The sequence below is a fragment of the Apteryx mantelli genome, chromosome 3, assembly GCF_036417845.1.
Source record: "Apteryx mantelli isolate bAptMan1 chromosome 3, bAptMan1.hap1, whole genome shotgun sequence".
NCBI classification, from domain to species: Eukaryota; Metazoa; Chordata; class Aves; order Apterygiformes; family Apterygidae; genus Apteryx; species Apteryx mantelli.
In genome coordinates this window covers 79,178,763-79,199,538 of record NC_089980.1, presented here as the reverse complement: position 1 = coordinate 79,199,538, position 20,776 = coordinate 79,178,763, and the positions used below count along the sequence as shown (strand labels likewise).

The window sequence follows — 20,776 nt, the reverse complement described above, 5'->3', positions numbered from 1 at the left end:
GTCACTCAGCTGCCCTGAGATCTTCTGGAACACATTCTAAAAAATGTGCTGGACACACTCTGGGTAAACAACATCAACCTCATATTAATGGAAATGGCAATCATTTTAAATCTTAGAAAGAAGTGTGTGGTCAATTGCTCCTGTAAGGGAAGCAAACTGGAAAAAGCTTATTGCATTCTTCTATTAAAATGTGGACTACATATGAGAGCTGTTCTCCCCAGATCACTAAACCAAACAAGGGATTGAAATCAGGGGTTGAAAATTTCTCTTTCTGATCTTCCCTTCTGGTACCTCCTTGTGCTCCAGAACTGGCTGGCAGACTATGTTTTAGATGCCTGAGGTCTGCAAGAAAAACAAGAGCACTAACAAACCTCTCACCCTCTTCCTCCACCCCTCCACAGTCCCCATCACGTACACAGTCAGTATCAAATTTCCAACACCTTTCTGATATCACTCCTTCCAAATAAAAGTGTTTGGGATTGAGAGGAGCAGCTCCAGATTTAGAACATGAACTCCACAGCTATGTCTATACTGCTAAAGAAAAGCAGGCAAAGGTCCAATCCTTGATCACAAGGCCATGTGGCACCAGCTGGCTTGCAACCCACCTAGTTGGGGCTATTGTCTCTGTAGCAGATTTGTCTGGGGAAACAGAGATGGTTGTTGCAATCTAAACAGAGTCCCAGAATGAACTAACAGTTATGCAGTGTAGACACTCAGGAGTTTGCTTGGTCCCTGACCTTCTCTGCAGTACAGGTGTACCTTAGTAAACCATGGCACCTTTACCTTCAGTGCCATCACTTTGCTGTGTTTCAGGGAGAGGAAAATGGGTAACTGTGGCTACTCTCTCTTCTCAGATGCAGGGAAGAGACCATGTGTGAAACAGCAGAGCATCATTCTCTCCTATCCTATATCACTTCCTTGGTTTGCTTGTACCTTCTTCATTTATCTGTCTTTTTCTCTACACTGATCTTTCTATCACTTCTCCCAGCTGACTTTTCCAAAATCCCTGCCCTAACTTTTAGTAAGTAATGGAGCTCTTTCTGAGGGGTGCATTGGTCACAGTCGGAAGAAAAAATTAGCCTCTCCAAGCTGATTGCCATGGCAAGATACATTGTCCACTTCTCTCTCTTGACTTTCCAGAAGACTACAGCAAGCTGTTTTCTCTTCTTTGGGCAGTATTACCACAGAAGAAAGATGAAGAGAAGTGGCTAGTCTAACAGCAGGGTTCACCTGGCCCTTTCCATCTGGAGAGCTAAACCCCTTACCATTTTGGCCTGTGTGTCCTGGAAAGAAGAACAAACGCAAGAGAGAAGTTTGCTAGCTCATCTATCAAATTTAGTCCAAGAATGCAAAACATTTGGGGTATGTGAGCTACAGAGCAAATCAGGCAGTGGATTTTTCAAGCCTAATGGTGACACATATAGTACTGTTTAATCAGTTAAATCCTGGGCTGTGGAACACTTCCATGTATAGCAATGCTGTTATAACACTGTAAATTGTGGATAGCAATGGCACTCATTCACTATTGTATTAGCTGCCATTCTTTTAAAGGGCCTGATCCAAGACCCACTGAAATCCCATTGACTTTTAGAGTTCTTTGGATCTAGCTGTAAAGATGGGATTTTCAGCATTCCTCTATAACAAAGTGGAAACAAAGAAGCACTTTCTGGCTGCTGTTTCTCCTCTTCTTACTGGATATTTGCCTGATCTTCCCCACCCAGGCAGCTCTGTTTGCTTTTTCCCACCCAGGTCTCTGCATCTCTAGTCTCCTTGTCTCTTCTCAGCACACACCCCTGCCAGCTCAGACACCTGAGGTAGCCTTTGGTTTGATTAGGCTGCCCATCCCCCCCACAAGTTGTCTTCCAACCTCATAGCTCTGAAAAAAGAAGATACTTGCTGCCATAACTTTTCATTATAAAAGTCTAAAGGAGCTTCAGAATGTTTCCAACAAGATGATAACATCCAATGTTATTATCAGAGACCATAAAGACCAGGAGAGAGGTTGTGGGAATCTTCATCATGGAAGATTTTTTAGGAGGTTAGACAAACATCTATCGGAGACAGTCTAAGTATAGTAGTTCTGCCTTGGAGCATAGTAATAGACTAGATAATGCTTTGATAAGCTACCCCACATTTCTAAAATTGCTACAAAATTTCCATAAAGTTCTTTCATGCCTATTGCCTCTGTAAGACTTCCCCAGAGAGACAGCATACTGCACAGCTACAGAGCACAGATCCAAGTATTTCTGTCCATAAATATCAGTATAAAGCCTCCTGTTGTCTTTACCAAGCTCAGAGTTTTATTTGGGCTTGAATCAAGGAACTGAAACCAACTTTCCTTCCAGTTTGTCCAGTTTGGGCATCTTGCATTGCTGAGACGTCTGCCATGTTCTTCATGCTTTGCCTTCATCAGCTTTCAATCATTATCACAGAATGAGTATAGGGCCAGATTTTCTTACAAAAAATTTCAGGGAGGTTGTCATGCAAATTCAGCAAAGATATAGGTTACCACCATTCTGTCAATGAAGCCATGTACATTTTAAGAGCAGATGAGGATGTGGCCCACCAAGGGCATATTGCTACATGATTAGCCTGGAAAAAAAAAAAAAAAAAAAAACTGATCTCATTTTAAGAACTACTACTAACAAATATTATTGTTCACTGATTTATTTTTGTTGAAACAATTTTGCAGTGGCAAGAAATTACAGGAGAGAAACACCTAATAAATATTTATTATTCAAAAATTCAACATCCATGCTTTTGATACAAAATTCAGAAAAAATATTTCTTAAAATTTCTATTTTTAGTTCCTTGACACACCAAATGGCAGTAAAAAAATGAAACAGTGGTCCATGAATGAAACATACACAGGCAATATTAAGGCTAGAATTTAACAATCAACTATGGATTTTTTTCTACTGATTTTTGGTTTCCAAATGACCCAGTAGTGAAACATCTCGATTCTAATCTAATCCTCCCCAATATCTATGGCAAACAGTAGCCCCAGTATAAAGATTTACAACTATAGTTATGTCTCTGCTTTGTTCTTAAGTGTGTATTTACTTCTGCCCATTTGCTTTCTGAAATTCCTTCTCCCATTTGTCATCTGAAGAACTCCATTTAAAAGGAAAACAGGCTTCAGACATGAAACACAGCTACATTCCTGAAACATGAGATGAACAACCTTTAATTCACGCAACCTTTCATTTATAGTAATGTGTAATGGATGGCCCAGTGTCATTATGGACAATGCCTCTCCCTGTCATTAGCCCACAGAAAGGTCTAAAACATTTAAACATTTAAAGGAACACTGTTTCGGGCTCTATATTCTTCCCCTTCCTCCCTCCCTCCCCCACTCCCCATCACCCTTTCTGACTGCCCTTGTTCTAAGTGCATAATCCAAATGCTGTACTCTGCAAATTGCACTTATTGTTGGCTTCAAGCTTAGAAGGACCTTTCTGAACACTTTTTATACAAATCCTAACGAGGTCAGAGTTGGAAAAATCTCAGCTGGTGGAGTTGGATCCCATGAGCTAGTGACCATTTATAATTAATATTAATGAATGGCAGACGACAGATGTTTATTGCCTAAGTAGAAATGTGCGTTGCTAAACCAAAGGATTTAGTTAAAACCAGAGGAACTGACTTTACTCCTTGTACGGATGTGGGTGGTGGGAGAGAATACCAGTGGGTGAGCCAGTCACCGCTACCTTTAAGGATGAGCAAGGAAACGGTACTCTGTAAAGAGGCACCCTGAGCTCTCTACTCCATTGAAGCATGATGGTTGGTTCTTTAAAATGTTAACTGAAGTCAGCAGGAGTCCTGTTCACTTCAGTGACTTTGATTTGCACCAACAGTGTTTTTCATCTGTAGATCCCAAAGCACCTCTCAAAGTTAAGGAAAAGTTATCTCCATTTTACAGATGTGGAAGCTGAGGAAGTTATATAAAGACTTCATTACAAAGCACCACTGGAAAAAAAAAAAAGTCCTCTACTAAGACCAAGGATCACATTTCCAGCCACAGTTCATTTTATGTTGTTGGATTTCTTTCCCCAGTGCTCTTAAATCAAACTACAGCTATGATAAATAAATCTCTTAAATATCTGATGTAGTCCTCAGTCCTGGAATCTCCCTGCAATATGGAGATGGAGTTCGGGGCCTATATTAACATGAAAGAGTCTCTGTGTTAGTACAGCATTCCTCTGAACACCATGGCACATATTCAGGTGTAAGGCTGATACAATCTCTGTTTTCTAATTGAAAGCAACTCACACTTTCAGAGTAGATAAATTAACTTTCTGTAAATACAGATACCAAGGAAGTGCATAAAAAGTGCATTTTAGGTTACTTTTTAGAGTTTATGGTTGGGGTAGGGGTTTGTTTGCTTTGGACTCTTTGAACAGAATATCCTGCTCCTTTTAGTATATTACTACAGTATGTGTGTACCAACTGTCTGCTGTTTTCTTACCCCAGGGTGTCTAAACTTCTGTATGACAGTCTGTAAAGTGTTTCCCAGCATGACACAACAGACCCTTGCAATTTTTTATTGGTTTTAGTCACAGTGAAGTTGGCCTCAGATGTTATAAAAAAGTGCCTAAGGAGTCCCTAGCAAAAGCAGGTGAGATTCAGATTTGAAGAAATAGTGAGTGTTTTTTTTTTTTTTTCCGACTAGCCTGAAAGTGCTTGGAGTAGGGAAGAAATTGGTTAGTTATCTTGTTTTAAAAAGAACCATGTAACAGTATTTGACTGGTGTACAGTGGGCTTCCTCAAACGGTGGCAGGAGGGGACTGGAAAGAGAGACTGCTGGTCTCTCATGACTGCTGGCAGAAACCCAGTTTTCAGAGGTTAGAGAAGGTCCTGACTTCTTGTGATACATCGTAATACAGCAAATGTCACTCATTTGACTTTTGCTCTTTGTCACCAGCCCCGCAATATTTGCTGGGCACACCCCACAGGCATGCTTAGAAGTGGAAAGCCTGGAATTATTATCATCTTATTGGCATTACTGTAGCACTCTTAGGACTCCACCCAAGCACCAAGCAGAAAAATTGAAGTTCTGCTGGGTAGCCATTATATACTGTTGGTAGGAATTGTGTAGATACGACACATGACAGATCTACTGGTGGGGTGGCTAAGGGGTTACAGACTTTTCTTAGCGCTTCCTCGTGCTCTGTGTCATGGGAGGCTACTCTCTCATTGCAGTGGGGGCTGCATCTCATCAGTTTATAAAGTATATTAAATAAAATGGACTCAAGTGTTGCATTGTCACATGGAATACTCATTCTTCACATTCCACTTCAGACTACTCATAAAGCCGACTGCTAATTTTACTGTGCAAAGACAGTGTTACTACAAACAGCTCTAGACTCACAGATCATTCCCAGAGGGATTTAAAAGAGTAAACTTATCACATTCCTGAAAAAAAATGAAAGAGCCTGGATAAAATTTACACAATTTCTGTCTGTGATTCAGTTTCAACTGAAGACTTGCAGGCAATGTTAAAACACTTGTATTTGATTTTTTTTCGTGCATGTCCTCCACGACCTCTTCTTAGAAATCTTTGGTTTTCTTATTTTATAGGGCTGAATTTTCCAAAGGAATGGAAAATAACAAGTTATCAAAGTCATCACATTTTCCAGAAACATGCTGATTTCAATGAAGTCCCAGTGGAAAGTAGATAGGTTGTGAAACAACTTTGCCTTTGCGTTAGGCTTCTGCCTAGTATTCTTCCAGCTTGTCTGTTGGGTGGGGCCCTGGCAACTCACCTGGCAGGCTAAGAAGGACTCAAGACCCTGAAAACCCTGAGATCCTTTTCACAAGATCTTGGTCACCTGAGCTCCCAGAGCTTCCTGGGGATAATCTCTGAATCAGTTTGGCATGGAAAGCTCCTGAGACTTTTCCAGAAGCAGCCCAGAAGTCTTTGTGGTCCCCCCTTCCCTAAGTTGCTGTCTACCTGGTGAACTGTCAGGTATCCTCTGAGTCGGTGAGGGAACCTCTTCAGAAACACAGGGAGATGGTCCAAGTGAAATGTCACATCACCCTTTTCAAAACTTCAGGTCCTCTTTTTTAAGATGAGTCCCTGTTCTGTAGGACATTTTGAAACCTGACCTGTCATTCCACTCAGGATGAAAATGTATTGGGAAATACTGGTACTTCCTGGAGAGGGGAGGATCAATGCTTTGGCAAGCTGATATAGTATATATATATTTTAGAGAGGTGAAACAGAAAGAAATGGTTGCTTTTCAACACCTTGTTTTGAAAAGCATCCTTGGGAGCAAGTTCTTCCTTCGTTTACGCCGGAGACCAGCCTCAATGACCTCACTGTGTTTGAGCAAGCACAACAGAGGGCAGAATCTGGCCTCTGGCAGATTTAAATAATAACACCCTGGTTCTGGATTGATGATTTTGCTGAGTGGATCCATCAGGGGCTGCCTTCCCCATGTATATTAGTTACTGACATCTAGCTGATCAATCAGTCAGGTTGGACTGGATTACCTGTGAAATGTACATGGACTTCCATCCACCTGTCAGCACACGTATCACTCCATGTGGGAAAGCAAACAAACTTAGCTTAGAAGAGATGGGATAAGTGAACCGTGCAAAGGGTGGACAGACTTGTATCCTGTTGACTTCCCCATCTTCCTTCTTCACCTTTCTGGAACACCAAGAAACTTAAAGAGACATAAGGAAAGGGCTCCAAGTGCAATTGAAGGCCATTATCTATACTAGTGAATGAAATGCTGCCAGATCTCCAAGTTCTCTGGCCCTGATGCCAATTGACATGGTCAGGCCACATTCATACTATTAAACTTCCTTTGTTTCCAAAACAGAGTGGCCACATTCAGCGACCCTCTCGAGAATCATCCCTGACTCACGCTAACTCTCAAACATGCCCAGGCGTTGTCTGGGACTAGTCCAAGCCAGGGCTGTGCCAGGGACCTTCCTAACAATTTAACATTATAGATGTCGGGAACAGTCCTCAGCACTCTTTTAATGCACTAGTGCATACAGTTAGGAGTATATCTGGACTACAAGTCCTAGAAACACTTCTGAGTTCTCAACTACATAGGCAAGTGAGATTTTCCCCCTTCCCTGCTCTCCCAACTTCCCCCCATTCACCTTAGTTTCCTCATAAACAAAACTCAGCACTGCTTCAGGCCATAAGTGCCGGTCCAGGCAATTCTGCATTACCCATTCTTGACCCTGTCTGCAGAGGGGTCATGTTGGGAATAGACCTGCAGTGTTCACAGCATGGAGATTTTGCCTCACACATTAATAACAGTGCTCCATGGGCTAGTGCACTCAGACACTGCTCCTAATTTACATCTGGAGTAGAAAAGGTGATGGAAAGCTACCAGACGGTAGAAAGACAACTGCCCTTTTCAGGCTTCCAACCCAGCACTGCTATGGTTTACCTGAGGTTCTGAGTTGCGGAGCTATATTTGTGTCTCTGTGCATGCATATAAACACATACATACATGCATATAAACACACACATACATGTGCTCACAAATGCACACACATGTAAGACTAACACGAAATGAAGGTCCAGTACAGGAACTGCCAATTCAGTCCAAATGTAAGAGTAACTAGCATTAGCAATTCCGCTTCAGAATCAGTGCTAAAGCAGCAGCACAGCCCAGAACCAAGCCACGCTCATTTAGAGAAAAAAGCATTCTGTATTGTCTTGTATTGTTTACGGATGCATCCAAACATTTGGACAATATTAATATTTTCAAAATTTACAGGTTATATTAATGCAATTAGTTTAAGTAAAGCCAAAGAAAAAGGCTTTTCTTGTTTATCCCTCCCTTCAAAACACTCTGAGTACAAATTTGCTAATGCTAAAGAACCAAGCTTCTTTGGGACTTTCTCCTTTATACTATTGTACTAGAAAGAGTTCAAATGTCTGCTGAGGCACCAGCATCTGTCTCTTATCATGTATAACTTTTCTTGATTATTTCTAGAGAGGCAGACTAAACATGCAGCTCTGACATAATGCAGCATCCCATTTTTATTTCTGGTTTGCTCAAAAGCCTGCACCAGCTGAACTAAGTCTCTAAAAAGGGCTATATTTATGACCACAATCTGGGCTAATGGGAGGACTTGGAATATTGGTGTCTGAAAGGAGAACAAGCTATTATAGATTTATGCCAATATTCTGAAGCTATAACCACAGGGTAAGGTTTTTTGGTACCTAATCACTGCTATCTCTATGAAACATTTGTATTGTCATCTGATTATGTTAGTCTTAGAAAAAAGTTATACGATGGATCTGAACTCACATCTACCTTTTCCTGTCTTTTAGAAGAGATGTAAAACTCAAATCCCATCCCCATCAATAATAATCTCAAAACAGGCTCAGCACAAAGGTCTGAGCAAAAACACCACCTCCCTAAATTCCAGCATGGTGTATGTCACTTCCTGTCCTAAACAATGTGAAGGGGTTTTATGCTCTGTTAAATAGTCATCACTTTCCTCTCTTTGGAAACTGTGTTCAGATTTTATAAGCTGTGTATTCTTATAAAATCAAAACTGTCATGTAATTATAAAATTGCTACTGTTCATGCAACATTAGTCCTGATTAAAACAAGGCTGCTAACAAATTCCCTTAGTCCCAACAAACAAGTGCACAAGGAAATAAAACCCCAAAGGCTCTATTTTGCACAGACAGCAGTAAAAGCAAACAACAAACAGAACTCATTATAGGAATCTTCTTTCTCTAGCTGCTTCTTTGACCAGAGGATATTCTTGTATTTTCAAGCACTGGCAATGTGTGAAAACACATGGTACAGAAAAGACAGATCCAACCCATTTCTATTGCAAAGAGGTCATCATAGGACAGCGAAGCCAGGGACTCACCATACGCCTTGCTCATGAACTCATGAGTGTAGCAGTGTAATTTCTAAGCAGCCCCTGGAAGAAATGATCCCTTCTTACTTCCCATACACATAACGGGATACAATGTTTTCCTTACAGCAGCAAAATCTGACACCTTCTTTTTTGGCTCACTTAATTTGCTCAGTCTCCTTTAATTCTAGTTTGCCTGCTTTTTGTAGCAAATGGCTGTTGCGTAGGCCTGATCTGTTCCTGTATTTAGACATAATTTTCTCATTCCCCCAACATGCCTGCCTAAGCAAGCAAGCACACACCACATAAATAAGAAACAACATTTTTCAAATGAATGCAATTTAGGAGTACAGATTCTGTTTTCAGAGGTAAATCAAGTTCAAGGATCCTAAACCTCATGGAAAGACAATAGGCCTCCGGCTCTTACATCACCTAGAGCCTGCATCTACAGAAATATTTCTATTTTCAACAGGAGATAGGCACATAAATATGAGTTAGTTACTAAGGCCCTAATGTGATTGCTTAACCATAGGTGTCTGTACCATTTGAGAAGTCGTGAGGTATCTAAGACAGATATCACACAGGATGGTGGATATGACACAAGCCTTAAGACCTGTTCCCATCTGGATTGGTATATGGAGGCCAGGTAGGCTATCCTCATGCATCTAAGCAGCAGCAGAACCTATGTTTAGACAATTTAATTGCTCCTGAAACGCCTTTGGGTTCCTTTAAAATTTTTACCCAGATCTACTTCAGCAGTTGGTGCATCTTCAAGAGGGATAAATAAGGACAGGAAAGGCACTGAGTCATGTAGCACCCAGGAAATTCTGAAATTGTCAACCCTCACCATTCTGTTCACCTGCAAATCTAGTGATTATAAAATGGGGCTACCATAACTAGGAGAACAGTGCTCACTGATAAGAAAGCTATGCTGCTGAAACTTCAAAAAGCCTTACCAGCTGAATCAGTTGCTAATGGCTTGTGAACAAAAGGACAATGTCCTTTGCATCACTGGGCTGTTGGGGGTCCTGAGGCTTGTTATCTTGCCAAGTGGTGTGATTACATGTTACTGCTTGTGTTCCAGAAAAAAAAAAAAGGGTCATGTTTCTTGGAAATGAGAGCAATCTACGCATTTGAACAATATGATATGATTGGATTATAGGCAGAGCAGTAGTAAGTGGCTTTGGAGCCTGTGGCATGCCCCTCTTGCTGGTATCTTCACTTGGCACAGCTTCTTCCAGGTCGTCATGCTGTTGTTCTCCAGGTAGCATCGTGAGGAAGGGGCAACAACCCTAAGAGAACTAAAAGAAGTCTCAGAGAAAGGGGTGGAGAGCAAAGGTGGGAAGAAGTGGGGACAAGGAGTGGTGGCATTTAGCCCCCATGTTTTGTCCACACACCTCACGGCCTCCTCTGAGCCCTGGTGCTGACAGTGTCCCAGCAGTAGTGAAAGCTCTCGGGTCAGCTGAGGCTGTGAGGAGTGTGAAAGAACACTATGGCACGTTACAGTTGTGGCTTGTGGTCTTTTATTATAGGTCTTCAGTTTATTACAATGTAGTGGGGAGGATTTTGTGGTCCGTGGTGACATACACAGTAGAAATGCCGGGACCCTTCCAGATAGAAGCCTATTATGTAGGTGCCTGCAATCCTGGCAGAAGCAGTTCAGTGACTCCTCTTGCCCCTTCTGCTCTCCTACAGCAATTTTTTTCATGGGAATGATCTCTCCAGCAGAAGTACAATCATCCCAAATGCTTGAGGTCAAATTCTCCCCCCGGCGGGTTTCTGTCAGACCCATCTTGTGACAGCCCCCACCAAAGCAAAGCAGTTTGCACAATTAGATCCTGTGGCTTTTTACAGTGATTAGGGGTTTAGGTGCATATGGAAGGGAAAAGTGAACAGATACGCTGCTCTGAGTTGCCTGTAGTCATTATAGCTGAATATAATAGGGCGGGACTAAGTGACAATGCCTAAAGTAGATGAATTTTAGAATGTGCAGTGGTTAATTCATGTCAACCATGATTTTTTCAGTATGTAACACTCTCTCACATGATACTCTTTAAGCATCAAATTCTCCCATGCCATGATCACCCCTTCCTCCCTCTGTTCCACAAAATATGGCTGTATGTGTAGTGGGAGCACCACATCTGACGTGACCATGCAAAGGGTTCTCTAAAATACTCAGGTTTACATATATAAAGATGTATTCAAGCATGGATTACATAAATGCAAACACAGGGATTTCTTAGACCACAGGCCATAAATTAGGTTAACAAGAACTCAGCGCCTTTAAGCTGATCTGACGTGTAATTATATTGTTGTCTGAATTAATTTCACCATCTGAATTCAATTTGAACTACTGTACTTCTCAAAATTATAGCTTGTCTGTAGATTTTCTTCAATATAAAAAGTTGTTATTCTTACAAGTAGTAAAGTATCCCCTATCTACAAGAAAATTGACTGGATAATGTCTATAGACTAAATCTTCTACTACCATTGCCTGAATGAACTTTCTGTTCTGAAATAAAATCTATTTTAACAAGTACTCCATGGAACAATTTGAATCTGATGAATCCGCATTTTCATCAGCAAAACATTCTCTTGGAAAATGTCTGACTATCTCCTATTTGCAAGGATTTATCCTTGGTATTTTTAAATTTTAAAAGGGTTTATTATATTCATAAGAAGAAATAAGCTATGTTGTGCTAGTTCATCGCTAAAGGAGACTTCTGTAACCCACCAGGAAGTAGTGATATTCCTATGTGGTGGCACAACGCGTTGCCTTTTTTATATCCTCTTCCTGGCATGCTAAAAGAAGTTCATCGTGTACACGGTGTAAAACAAAAAAGGAAATCTAACCGTACAGAAAATGTGGAGGAAAGGAGCTGGACTGAAAGCACTCATTGCTAAACCGTCAAAAATAATTCAAGGCCGGAGAGAAGGAAACCTCCCCTGTGCCTGCTGCACTGTTTCAGCCCTGCCTTGCAGGGATCTCTTCCCGAGAGGAAACCGCTCGCTGCTTCGCTTCTCGCCGGGGCACGGTCTCCGCTGCGGCGGCGCCTCAGAGCGGCGCGGGGCTGCGGCGCCCCGGCGGGGCCCGGCGCGGCCCGCGGGCGCCCCCGCGCGGCGGCTCCGGGAGGCGGCGGCGGCGGCTCCGGGAGGCGGCGGCGCTCCCCGCCCCAGGGAGCCACCTCCCCGGCCCCCTTTCCGCCGGGAGCAGTAACCCCCATTTGAGAAGCCAGCCGGCTTCCACCTGACCGAAAGGCGGCTCCTCCCTGCATACCAAAAGCACCGCTCAGCTCTGAAGGTGAGACTTTGGGAAAACAAAGTTTTCCCTACTTAAGGATTTTTTCTTTTTTTTTCTTAAGCGTGTCTTATGTGAGCTCTGCCCCACATTTTTACACTGGTGGATGGAGATGGACTGCCCCTCCCTCTCATTATTTTTCCCGCTAGAATTTCTTTAGAGCTTGAGAGTCATCCTAAACAGATAATTTAATTCTAAAAGAATTTCCAAATTTTTAAAGGGAGGTTTGTATTTAAATGTAATACAGCCACATGAAAAGGCATTTTATATACATATGTATACATATAATGTTACATACACAAACACAGAGGGATTTCCTAACAACGAAATTCTTCATAGGAGAAACTGAAATTTCCTGAGAATATTTTCTTCTAAGTTTCATTATTGCATCATGTTTACTCCTTTGATCAGCTTCAACTTTAATCCTTTCCTTGCCTTTTCTTCTTCTTCAGATGCAAAGCAGTTCAAACACAAACTTATAACAGCCTATGCCATGTTTACCACTTGCCATTTTACAGATAGCCATGGTTCCATTGAAATCCCACTTCTGCACTGCAGTTCAGTGCGCTCTTCAGAAGTGAGGTTCAGCGAGTGTTAGAAAGAAAAAAAAATATTCAGGAACAAATATCAGGGAAGAAGAGAGTGAGGATATGAGCAGAAACAGATAGGCACACAAGAATCCTGCTCAAGCTATACCCCAATGCTGGCAGATAACGCAGCAAACTTGAATTGCCGGTAGACTCTTCCCTCAGTTCCAAACTGAACCAAGGACAGACTGGAAGTAACATTACACTGTCATATAAAAACTCCCACTTTTTAAAATAGTGGTGAAAGGAACTAAACAACCAGCATGAAAAAAGATGACCTTTCCATGCTGTCTGTGCTTTACTGCATCACCAGAACAACACAGGTCTAGAGGACAGACCCGCTCACAAACAGCAGCAGCATGGAGGTGTTGTAATCCATGTGTAATATTGCACAGAGGACTCCAAACTAGCCAGCTTCAGAGCACTAAGTTTTAAGCACTTCCAGAGATTATTTTTGCTTGTCCTTTATAATGACACCAGTCTGATTAAAACAGAAACAGTAAAGCCATGCCTAGATAAGTCACTAGCTAGACATCAAGTCTCTCTCAAAACTTACATATAGTCGTGTGTATTCTGCATATGTTCACACACATATATATGAATACATACATCTTGATCCATGACTGAAAAGGGAAACCATTAGGTGTCTTTCCAACATGCCCAAAGTATTGTGGTTGGGAAGTCATAGCTGAAGGATTTTGCCCAGTCACCAAGTGAACAATGTCAAACCCTGAATGCCTGGATGGTGACCATCCAAATAACATTTCTTCTGGGGCCAACTTTATTTACAAACCATTGGAATGAAATTTCATGCTGTCATTGGAGTATGGATGCATATTATCTATTAGTAAGATGTAGCATTAAAACTGGATAAGATGCATGTCCGCTTTTGAGGAGAACTCTCCCAGTTTTCCCAGTGGTGTTAGCTTTCGCTGAGCCTGGCATGCCCATTCTGCAGGTCTCCTCTGCTCACCCCTTTGCATCTTAGATGGCATTGCCAAATTTAGAGAGTGATTTTGCAGCTATCTGGGCTGGTATATTGGAGCTATATTGGAATCATCTCTGACTGGTTACCTATAAGTCCAGGAGCCACTTTACATTTCAAACTTTACTGCATGTCTCAGAAGCAACAGATGAGAAAGTCATGTGTTTGTCCCTACTTGACTTAATGAGTGTATCTAAACTTTCCCCTGCTCTCCATTCTCAGGCAGAGATGGTCAGGAACGGAGAAGCTGTAAAATAAGCTGCAGAACTACACAGCAAGAAGAGGATACAGCATATCCTCACTTCTTAGTCTTAGTCCTTGCTTTCTCCCCTTTCTTCACCTCCTCTGAATCTCTCTCTATCTGACCTACTCTGTCAAGTCAGTGTGACACTGTATTATGTAAGCCTCAAGCAAGGTTGCTTTTAAAGACATCACTGGAACTCTTCTATAGGAAGGTGAATTTCAGCTCAGTAGATGCACCAGTTCCACAAAGAAAAAGTCAAATTAGTTTTAGGCTTGGGCATATATACACGTTTGAGTCAATATGTCATATCTGCATCTGTTTCTAATGTAAAAGGAAGAAATGGAAGCACGAATGCACTTTACAAATACCATCCACAGCCAGTATGCAAAGTTTTAATGTTCTAAAGGGACAAGAAGCTTTACTGGAGAGGTCTGCAGCAGTAACAAAATCCTCTATATCCTACTCTAAGTACATAAGGCAACAAAGAAAAAAAGCTTGAATATCTAGTTTTGTAATGATGGTTTTATAGATTGACTTAAGATTTGGAACACCACTTTTTATTTTGATGAGGGTCCCACACCTGTGCTGGAGTTGGCCAATTGCCCCAAATCCTCAGGGGTATGGGTGGGGTGGGGGTTAAGAGAGAGAAGGGGGAATTTTAAAAGACTTAGATGCTGAGCATCTGCAGTGATAGAGGAGTAACAAGAGGGCTAATTTCTTCCCATACTCTCACACCATTTGCTCTGGCTCCTGGCCCAAGTTAAAGTTAGAGCAGTCAATAGTTAAAGCTCTCTGGCTTAGGCCACAGAATTCCCCAAACCAGTTGTGCTTTGGTGGAGTACATGGAGCTGTGCCCCGGCTGTGGGAGAGTGGCAATTAGTGTGTGAGATATTTATACCAGCTCTAAAACCCCAAGACTGCCCAGGGAGGTCTTAGCTATTTGCTTAGAGTCAGATTGACGAGGTGTTAGTCCAGTGGCCATATTTAGCAGTCTGATGAAGAGTTGGACACTACCAAACACTAGCACTAGTGTTTGGTTTCTAACTGGAGGTGCTAATCCAGGGCAGGTTTACAGGCTGCGGCAAAGCAAGAGAGTCAGACATTTCAACAGCCTGAGCAACATCTTCTAACATGCCACTGTTTTCATTTCAGGGAAAAAAAATAGGGAGGAGAAAAGAAAAAAGTCCAACAAAGAAGAAAGTAAGGAGACAAAACAGGAAAACAAAGGGCGAGCAGCCCGAAGACAAAACCGAGAACAGAGGGAAAACAAAAACAAAACGCAGCCGAAGAAAAGAAAAGCCCCAAATAAAGAACCAAACATGGCACCCGTCGACACTGCACATTAACAGCCTTCCATGATTGTTTGAGTCTTATGATGCTGCTATCTCTACCAGATCGCCCTGACAGGTGCTCCAACCATTCAGGCCGCAAATGGACAATGCTACCAGTTATTATTAAACTTTAAACAACATTCCAAATATTTCCTATATTCTCCAAGCAACCATAGTTTATTAAAGAGATTGACATGAGCCAAGAAAAAAAATCTAAAAATGGGATACTTTAAAACTGTTATATTATATGCTTCCATGCATCTGTAAAAGGTAATTAAGAAATTTTGTATATATTAATAATAGGGTATAAAATATAGCAATATAATAATGAATGACATTCAGATGAACAATGTTCTTTTTCTTTGTAAAATATTTTTCAAGTTATTGTTTAAGTATGAGGCAAGAGATATGTCTAAATCAAAAACGCAGTATCCCTTCATATATTGTACATAAATACAAAGAGAAGGAGGAAAACATTTCTCAAGAGCCAGTAGGAATCCAAGGTTTTATAACCGGTGGTGAAGCAGAATGCAACTGCCCTGTGGGTCCCTGGTCCACGTTCCAGACTTGGGTGAGAAACACCAGGGGAAAGCCTGCAGGGCTTCAAAAGCTAAGGGAAAAGAAGCAGAAACATCTGCAGCTTTGAAGACTGAATCCTCGAGGTAGAAAGAGTAATGGTGCTGAGCTTGTATACGCTCTTATCTGTGGGACAATGTTTTCTGGTCTAAACAGTGGTACAGTGTGTGCTGTTCTATGCTTTTTATACCTATGTGTAACTTAAGTCTACATTTCAAATCTTCTGGTGAATGACAAATCGTATTTGTAGGAGACAATGTTGAGTTAATAAAAAACAGAAAAAAGACCATGCATGTGTTTTTCAGTCTTTTTTTTTTTCCTTTTTTTAGCGGGGGAAAAAACAACATTTTTTCTAGCTTCCTAAACACCACAGAGAGAAACGGACACAATTTCATTCACAATGTGTATCTAGTGAAAGAGAATTCACATTAATAAAACTAATCATAAGTAGAATTTACAAATTCTTGTCCAACTTTATTCAAATTCTTGTCCTAGTTCTTCTCTCTGACACAGTAGAGGTGAAAACTCCCACTCTTCAGTCAGGAAAACATCTCTGATACCATTGTAGCTATTTTAGTGACCCATGAGTGATGCACAGGCTAAGATATATGCTGCCTCTCTGCTCAGAAATGGATTTCACCTTTACAGCAAAATGTTGAGAAACCAACTCATAGCAATTGCTTTGCTGCCATTTGATATGTTACACTTCTGCTATGATACAGACATGCCATTTGTTGCTATGTCACATCAGGATAAAATGGAGCCCTTTTGCTACTCTTTGCTGAAAAACAGATTTAAGGACATGTCTCTGTTATCAGCTTTACTTGCTTATAGCTGGCTTTAAGGCTCTTGTCTCCCTGTTGTCCAGACTGCACATGTTTTAGTTTGTTTCCACCTGGAGAGACCCAAATAGCTCCCGCATGGGAATTTAGCTCCCTCCCAGAGGCTATCTAGACTAGAGGACATATTATGCTCCATATAGACAATATAAATGCAGGCTGAGGGGCCAAGACAGCTCCACAGTAAACACTTGGACCACTCAGAGCGGGGATTTGGGACTTTATTTTACCACTGCTTGAGGCAAACATCCAAATTTCTGGCTTATTGTCTGACTTGTCAAAGCATTTTCCAAGTGTAGATTTTGTAGGGAATAAGAGCCTGCCTAGCGTGGAATGTGGTCCAGATTATGTGACAGGCAAGTGTTCCTAGCCAGCTCCTGTCTCTATTCCCAACTTTGGATTCTCACAATGCTTTTGACTAGACAGTCTATCTTGGACCTTAAAAAAGAGTCTACCCAACATGAAGCCTGAGGGACAGGCTTCTGTGACTTTTGGAGGAAGATCCTAATCACCCAGCTGGTGATGCAGGATAGTTTCCTACATCTTTGTAGGATTCCTTAAATTCCTTTTATCTTTGTAAGAACTTTGTCTCTTAATGATATGTGTACAGATATAATAATCTAATAACATGGGTATTCAAGGTTTCCATGGTGCTTGGTTCCATCTTTCAAGAGAATTAGTCAAAACTTTGTATAATCAGTCCCAATGTACGTGTTGTATTTTTGCTGGTGAGAAGTAAATGCTAAAAGCTAAAGGCTGAATTTTAGAGATGAGTGTCATGCACATGCAATACTCATCACATAGAGTGGCATCTGAACAGATGAGAGAGAAAAGGAGGGTGTGCTGAATGCCTGTAAGAGGTACCTAGCAGTGGGAAACTTGAGTGGGGGTGGCTATCTGTGGCTTCTCAGCTCCATCCCCATTCAAGCAAATTATCTACACCCTCCTCCACAGCGAACTGGTTTGTCTCCACTACCTTCCCCAAGCAGCAGCAGTTATCTTCCTCCACCAGCACCTTCCCTCCTGGCAGCACCAATCATGGAGATGTTGGTGTCAGAGAAGCGGAGGGCATAGGACAAATGCTTAGCCCTGAGGTTCCAGGTGATGCTGAGGGGAGGCAGGGAGAGGAAAGAAGAAATCCTGCTGCTGCTTGACTCAGACGTTGCCACCAAAAGATGAAGTGCAAGTGGTGCTTCTGTGCTGGGAGGAGTTGGCACCACAAGAGAGAGTCATTCAGTGCTACAAATTCTCCCCCGCAGCTGCAGTAACCCATCTCTGGGGTTCTGGTGGGCAGAAGGGGATATTCAACTGCTCAGGAAGAATTTACTTCTCAAACAGCCATTCCTCCTGGATGTTGGCCCTAGCTGGATTCAGCAAATTAGACCATCAGATGGACCATATGTATAACTGAACCCAGGGGGAGCTTTGTGTGCACTGGATGCAACTCTTAATGACCAGTAGGATCATGTCTTTTCCCTTTCTTAATTAAATATAGAAGTTAAATGGCAAAGGGGTTACAGATGGGAGAATGGCTCTTGATAATAGCACAAGCAAAATCTACAAAAATAAACAAGAGCATTCTGAGGGGAATTATAAAGAGGAAACAGAGCAAAACAAGGAGCTAAACCAAGAATCTCCCTGATCTCAGTAATTCCCTGCTACATTGTTTGAAGAAGCCAAGGTAATGCCATTTATCTGGCAAAAATAGAAGGCTGGAAAAGTAGTAGCTCAGAAGCAACAGACTGAAAGAAAAAAGAGGGTGAAGCAAAAACAAGAGAATTCAGGAAACAAATGGGAGCTTTGTTATACACTGCTATATAAACCTTTATTACAAACTCCAGTGTGCCTCTCCCTTCTTACGCAACTGGTAGTGACAAGAAACATGGTTTGTCTTACCAAGAACAGGACTTGGAATACCATGACCTTTCAGCAAGGGATAAAAATGTAAAAGGAATTTGGCTTGTGGCAATTATAACTCATAGCAATAGTACCTGAAAACCATGATACAACTCTTCCTGGAAATGATCAAGGAAGCTGCTGTCATGTTATTCCCTCCTACACAAGATAATGTTTGATAATATTTCTTGTAGCCATGGTGAAGCAGTAAAATGTTCACCCAACTCATCTGGGCAACTAAAAGTATCTCCAGTCCTGGCACTGAAAGTAGACTACACTGTTTGAAGGTAAACTACTCCATTGGACTCCCAAGAAACTGAAGAAGAATATGGATCTTCACAGGTCAAATATATTGCAATGACATTTATTGCCCATCAAGCAATAAATATGTAAAATGGGAGTCAATGATGTTGCAAGTTCAGTAAGATCTAATGGTGAGTCATACAACCTTACTGGAGAAGATCTAATTAAGTTCTGCAAGTAACTGTGGATAAATCTGTGTGAAACTCCTTTACTGATGATTGTTTCCTGGTCACAAAATGCCTCAAATCCTTTTAGAGTCAATTTTAAGTAATTTTCAGGGTAGCACCCTAAAAATGATTACAAACAACATTTTTCAAAATAGGAGCTAAGTTAAACAGGTGTTAATTGTCAGACTATTTCACAGTGTGTTAAATATTACAGGATAATTCTGGAAATAATACACAAAGTTATATTTAGCAGATAAACACAAATGAGGTGCTATTTCTGACAGTTATTCGTTCAGGGAATTATAACCAGTAACAAGGAGGCAGAAAAATGCAAAGAGGCAAGTGCTGTGACCCAAATAACAGAATTTCAGATTTACCTAACCAACCTGCAAATGGTTTTCTCACCTGGATCTATTTTAGTGAAGACCTGGATAAGGGAATCCAGCATTAAGGAATCATAAACAGTTGAAGCTCTGACTGCTGAACAAACCCTTCATCAAATTGTCCCAGCAGCTCTATTCAGAGCCACCACCATAACAAAGAGTTGCCAGGCTGATCTATACACTAAACAAACGACACAACACTTAGCCAGGTTTTGATATATCCTGTAGCAAAGCAGCAATAGAAAGTTCGCCTGTTCCATCGGTAGCAAGGAATCAGTCATCCCTCGCAATGAAGTCTTGGGGCATACCCTCTACCAACCACCTCTGGATACTTGTGGTTGCTATGCTAATGGGAAACCAGAACATGAACATTGTTATTAATTCAGAAGTATTCTTCTGTAGCCCTCATGAGTCACACTGCCATTGATTTTAGCCAGTCTTGTTTCTGTGGTTTTAAGTTCTGAAACCTTTTGAAGGCTTAACTTTATGATGCAGCATGAATGCACAATGACTCGTGTACTTAATTGCTATGCATTGGTGTTATTTTTAGAGGTGGCACTGGGTTTTGTTTGCACGGTTCACATGAAATCACACAGATTAAAAAAAATCTGCACAGCATGATCTGACAGCTGATTATGGGAGTCACCCTTTACAGTGATATTCTGCAAGCAGCAATTAAAACTGTAGTTTTAGGCTGGCTTAAATACAACAGGGAAAGCTTGGGTGGTACTGTCACATTTTCAGGCTCAGATCTGCTACTTCATTGTCATAACTTAGCACAAAGCTTACATAGTAGAGAGCTTGCATTTTTATGCAGCAAGCGTACTCTGCAACTACACATCTTCAAACAATTCTCCTATATGGCCTCTTGTTAAAGGGGGATTAGATCGTACCTGGTATTTTGTGATAAATTGGCATAATTTAAACAAGAGTTAAGTCAGCATGTTTGTTCACCATCACATTAAGCTGTCTTTCCCTTACATCTTTCTCTCCTAATTTAGCTGTTATATTCCTAGTGGAATTAGGTCTGTTTTTTTCAGATCTAGAATGTTAATTGCATTTGCCTTTGAGAAACACCAGTACATATTGATCAGTTTGCCAGAGAAATTTGTTTTTCACGGGTGAATGAAGTGTGTTGATACCATTCTCTAGTGCATTTCAATTTACTAATAACATTCATATCAATCCCTCATACTCAAGACAGTCATTCAAAGTCTTAAAAATAAACTCCCTGCACTCCTGCAGAAGGCTGTTTGGACGTGCATCTTGCCTGAGGAACATTTGTTAACCCTCTTGTCTCTTTAGATGTAAAGCTGA

At 41.3% G+C, this 20,776-nt stretch overlaps 1 protein-coding gene and 1 long non-coding RNA gene across 2 annotated transcripts in view; one reads left to right on the top strand and one right to left on the bottom strand.

Moving 5' to 3' along the window:
• Positions 1 to 16,156, top strand: part of RSPO3 (R-spondin 3) — a 64,332-nt gene extending 48,176 nt beyond the window's left edge. Inside the window, exon 5 of the mRNA XM_013959109.2 lies at positions 15,117 to 16,156. Within this exon, the coding sequence (XP_013814563.1) occupies positions 15,117 to 15,310 (194 nt within the window). The 3' untranslated portion in view covers positions 15,311 to 16,156. The remainder of the gene's footprint in view (positions 1 to 15,116) is intronic.
• The window catches only part of LOC106498019 (uncharacterized), a 41,213-nt gene continuing 22,714 nt past the window's right edge, over positions 2,278 to 20,776 (bottom strand). The window contains exon 2 of the long non-coding RNA XR_010883757.1: positions 2,278 to 2,592. This is a non-coding gene — a long non-coding RNA (uncharacterized lncRNA). The remainder of the gene's footprint in view (positions 2,593 to 20,776) is intronic.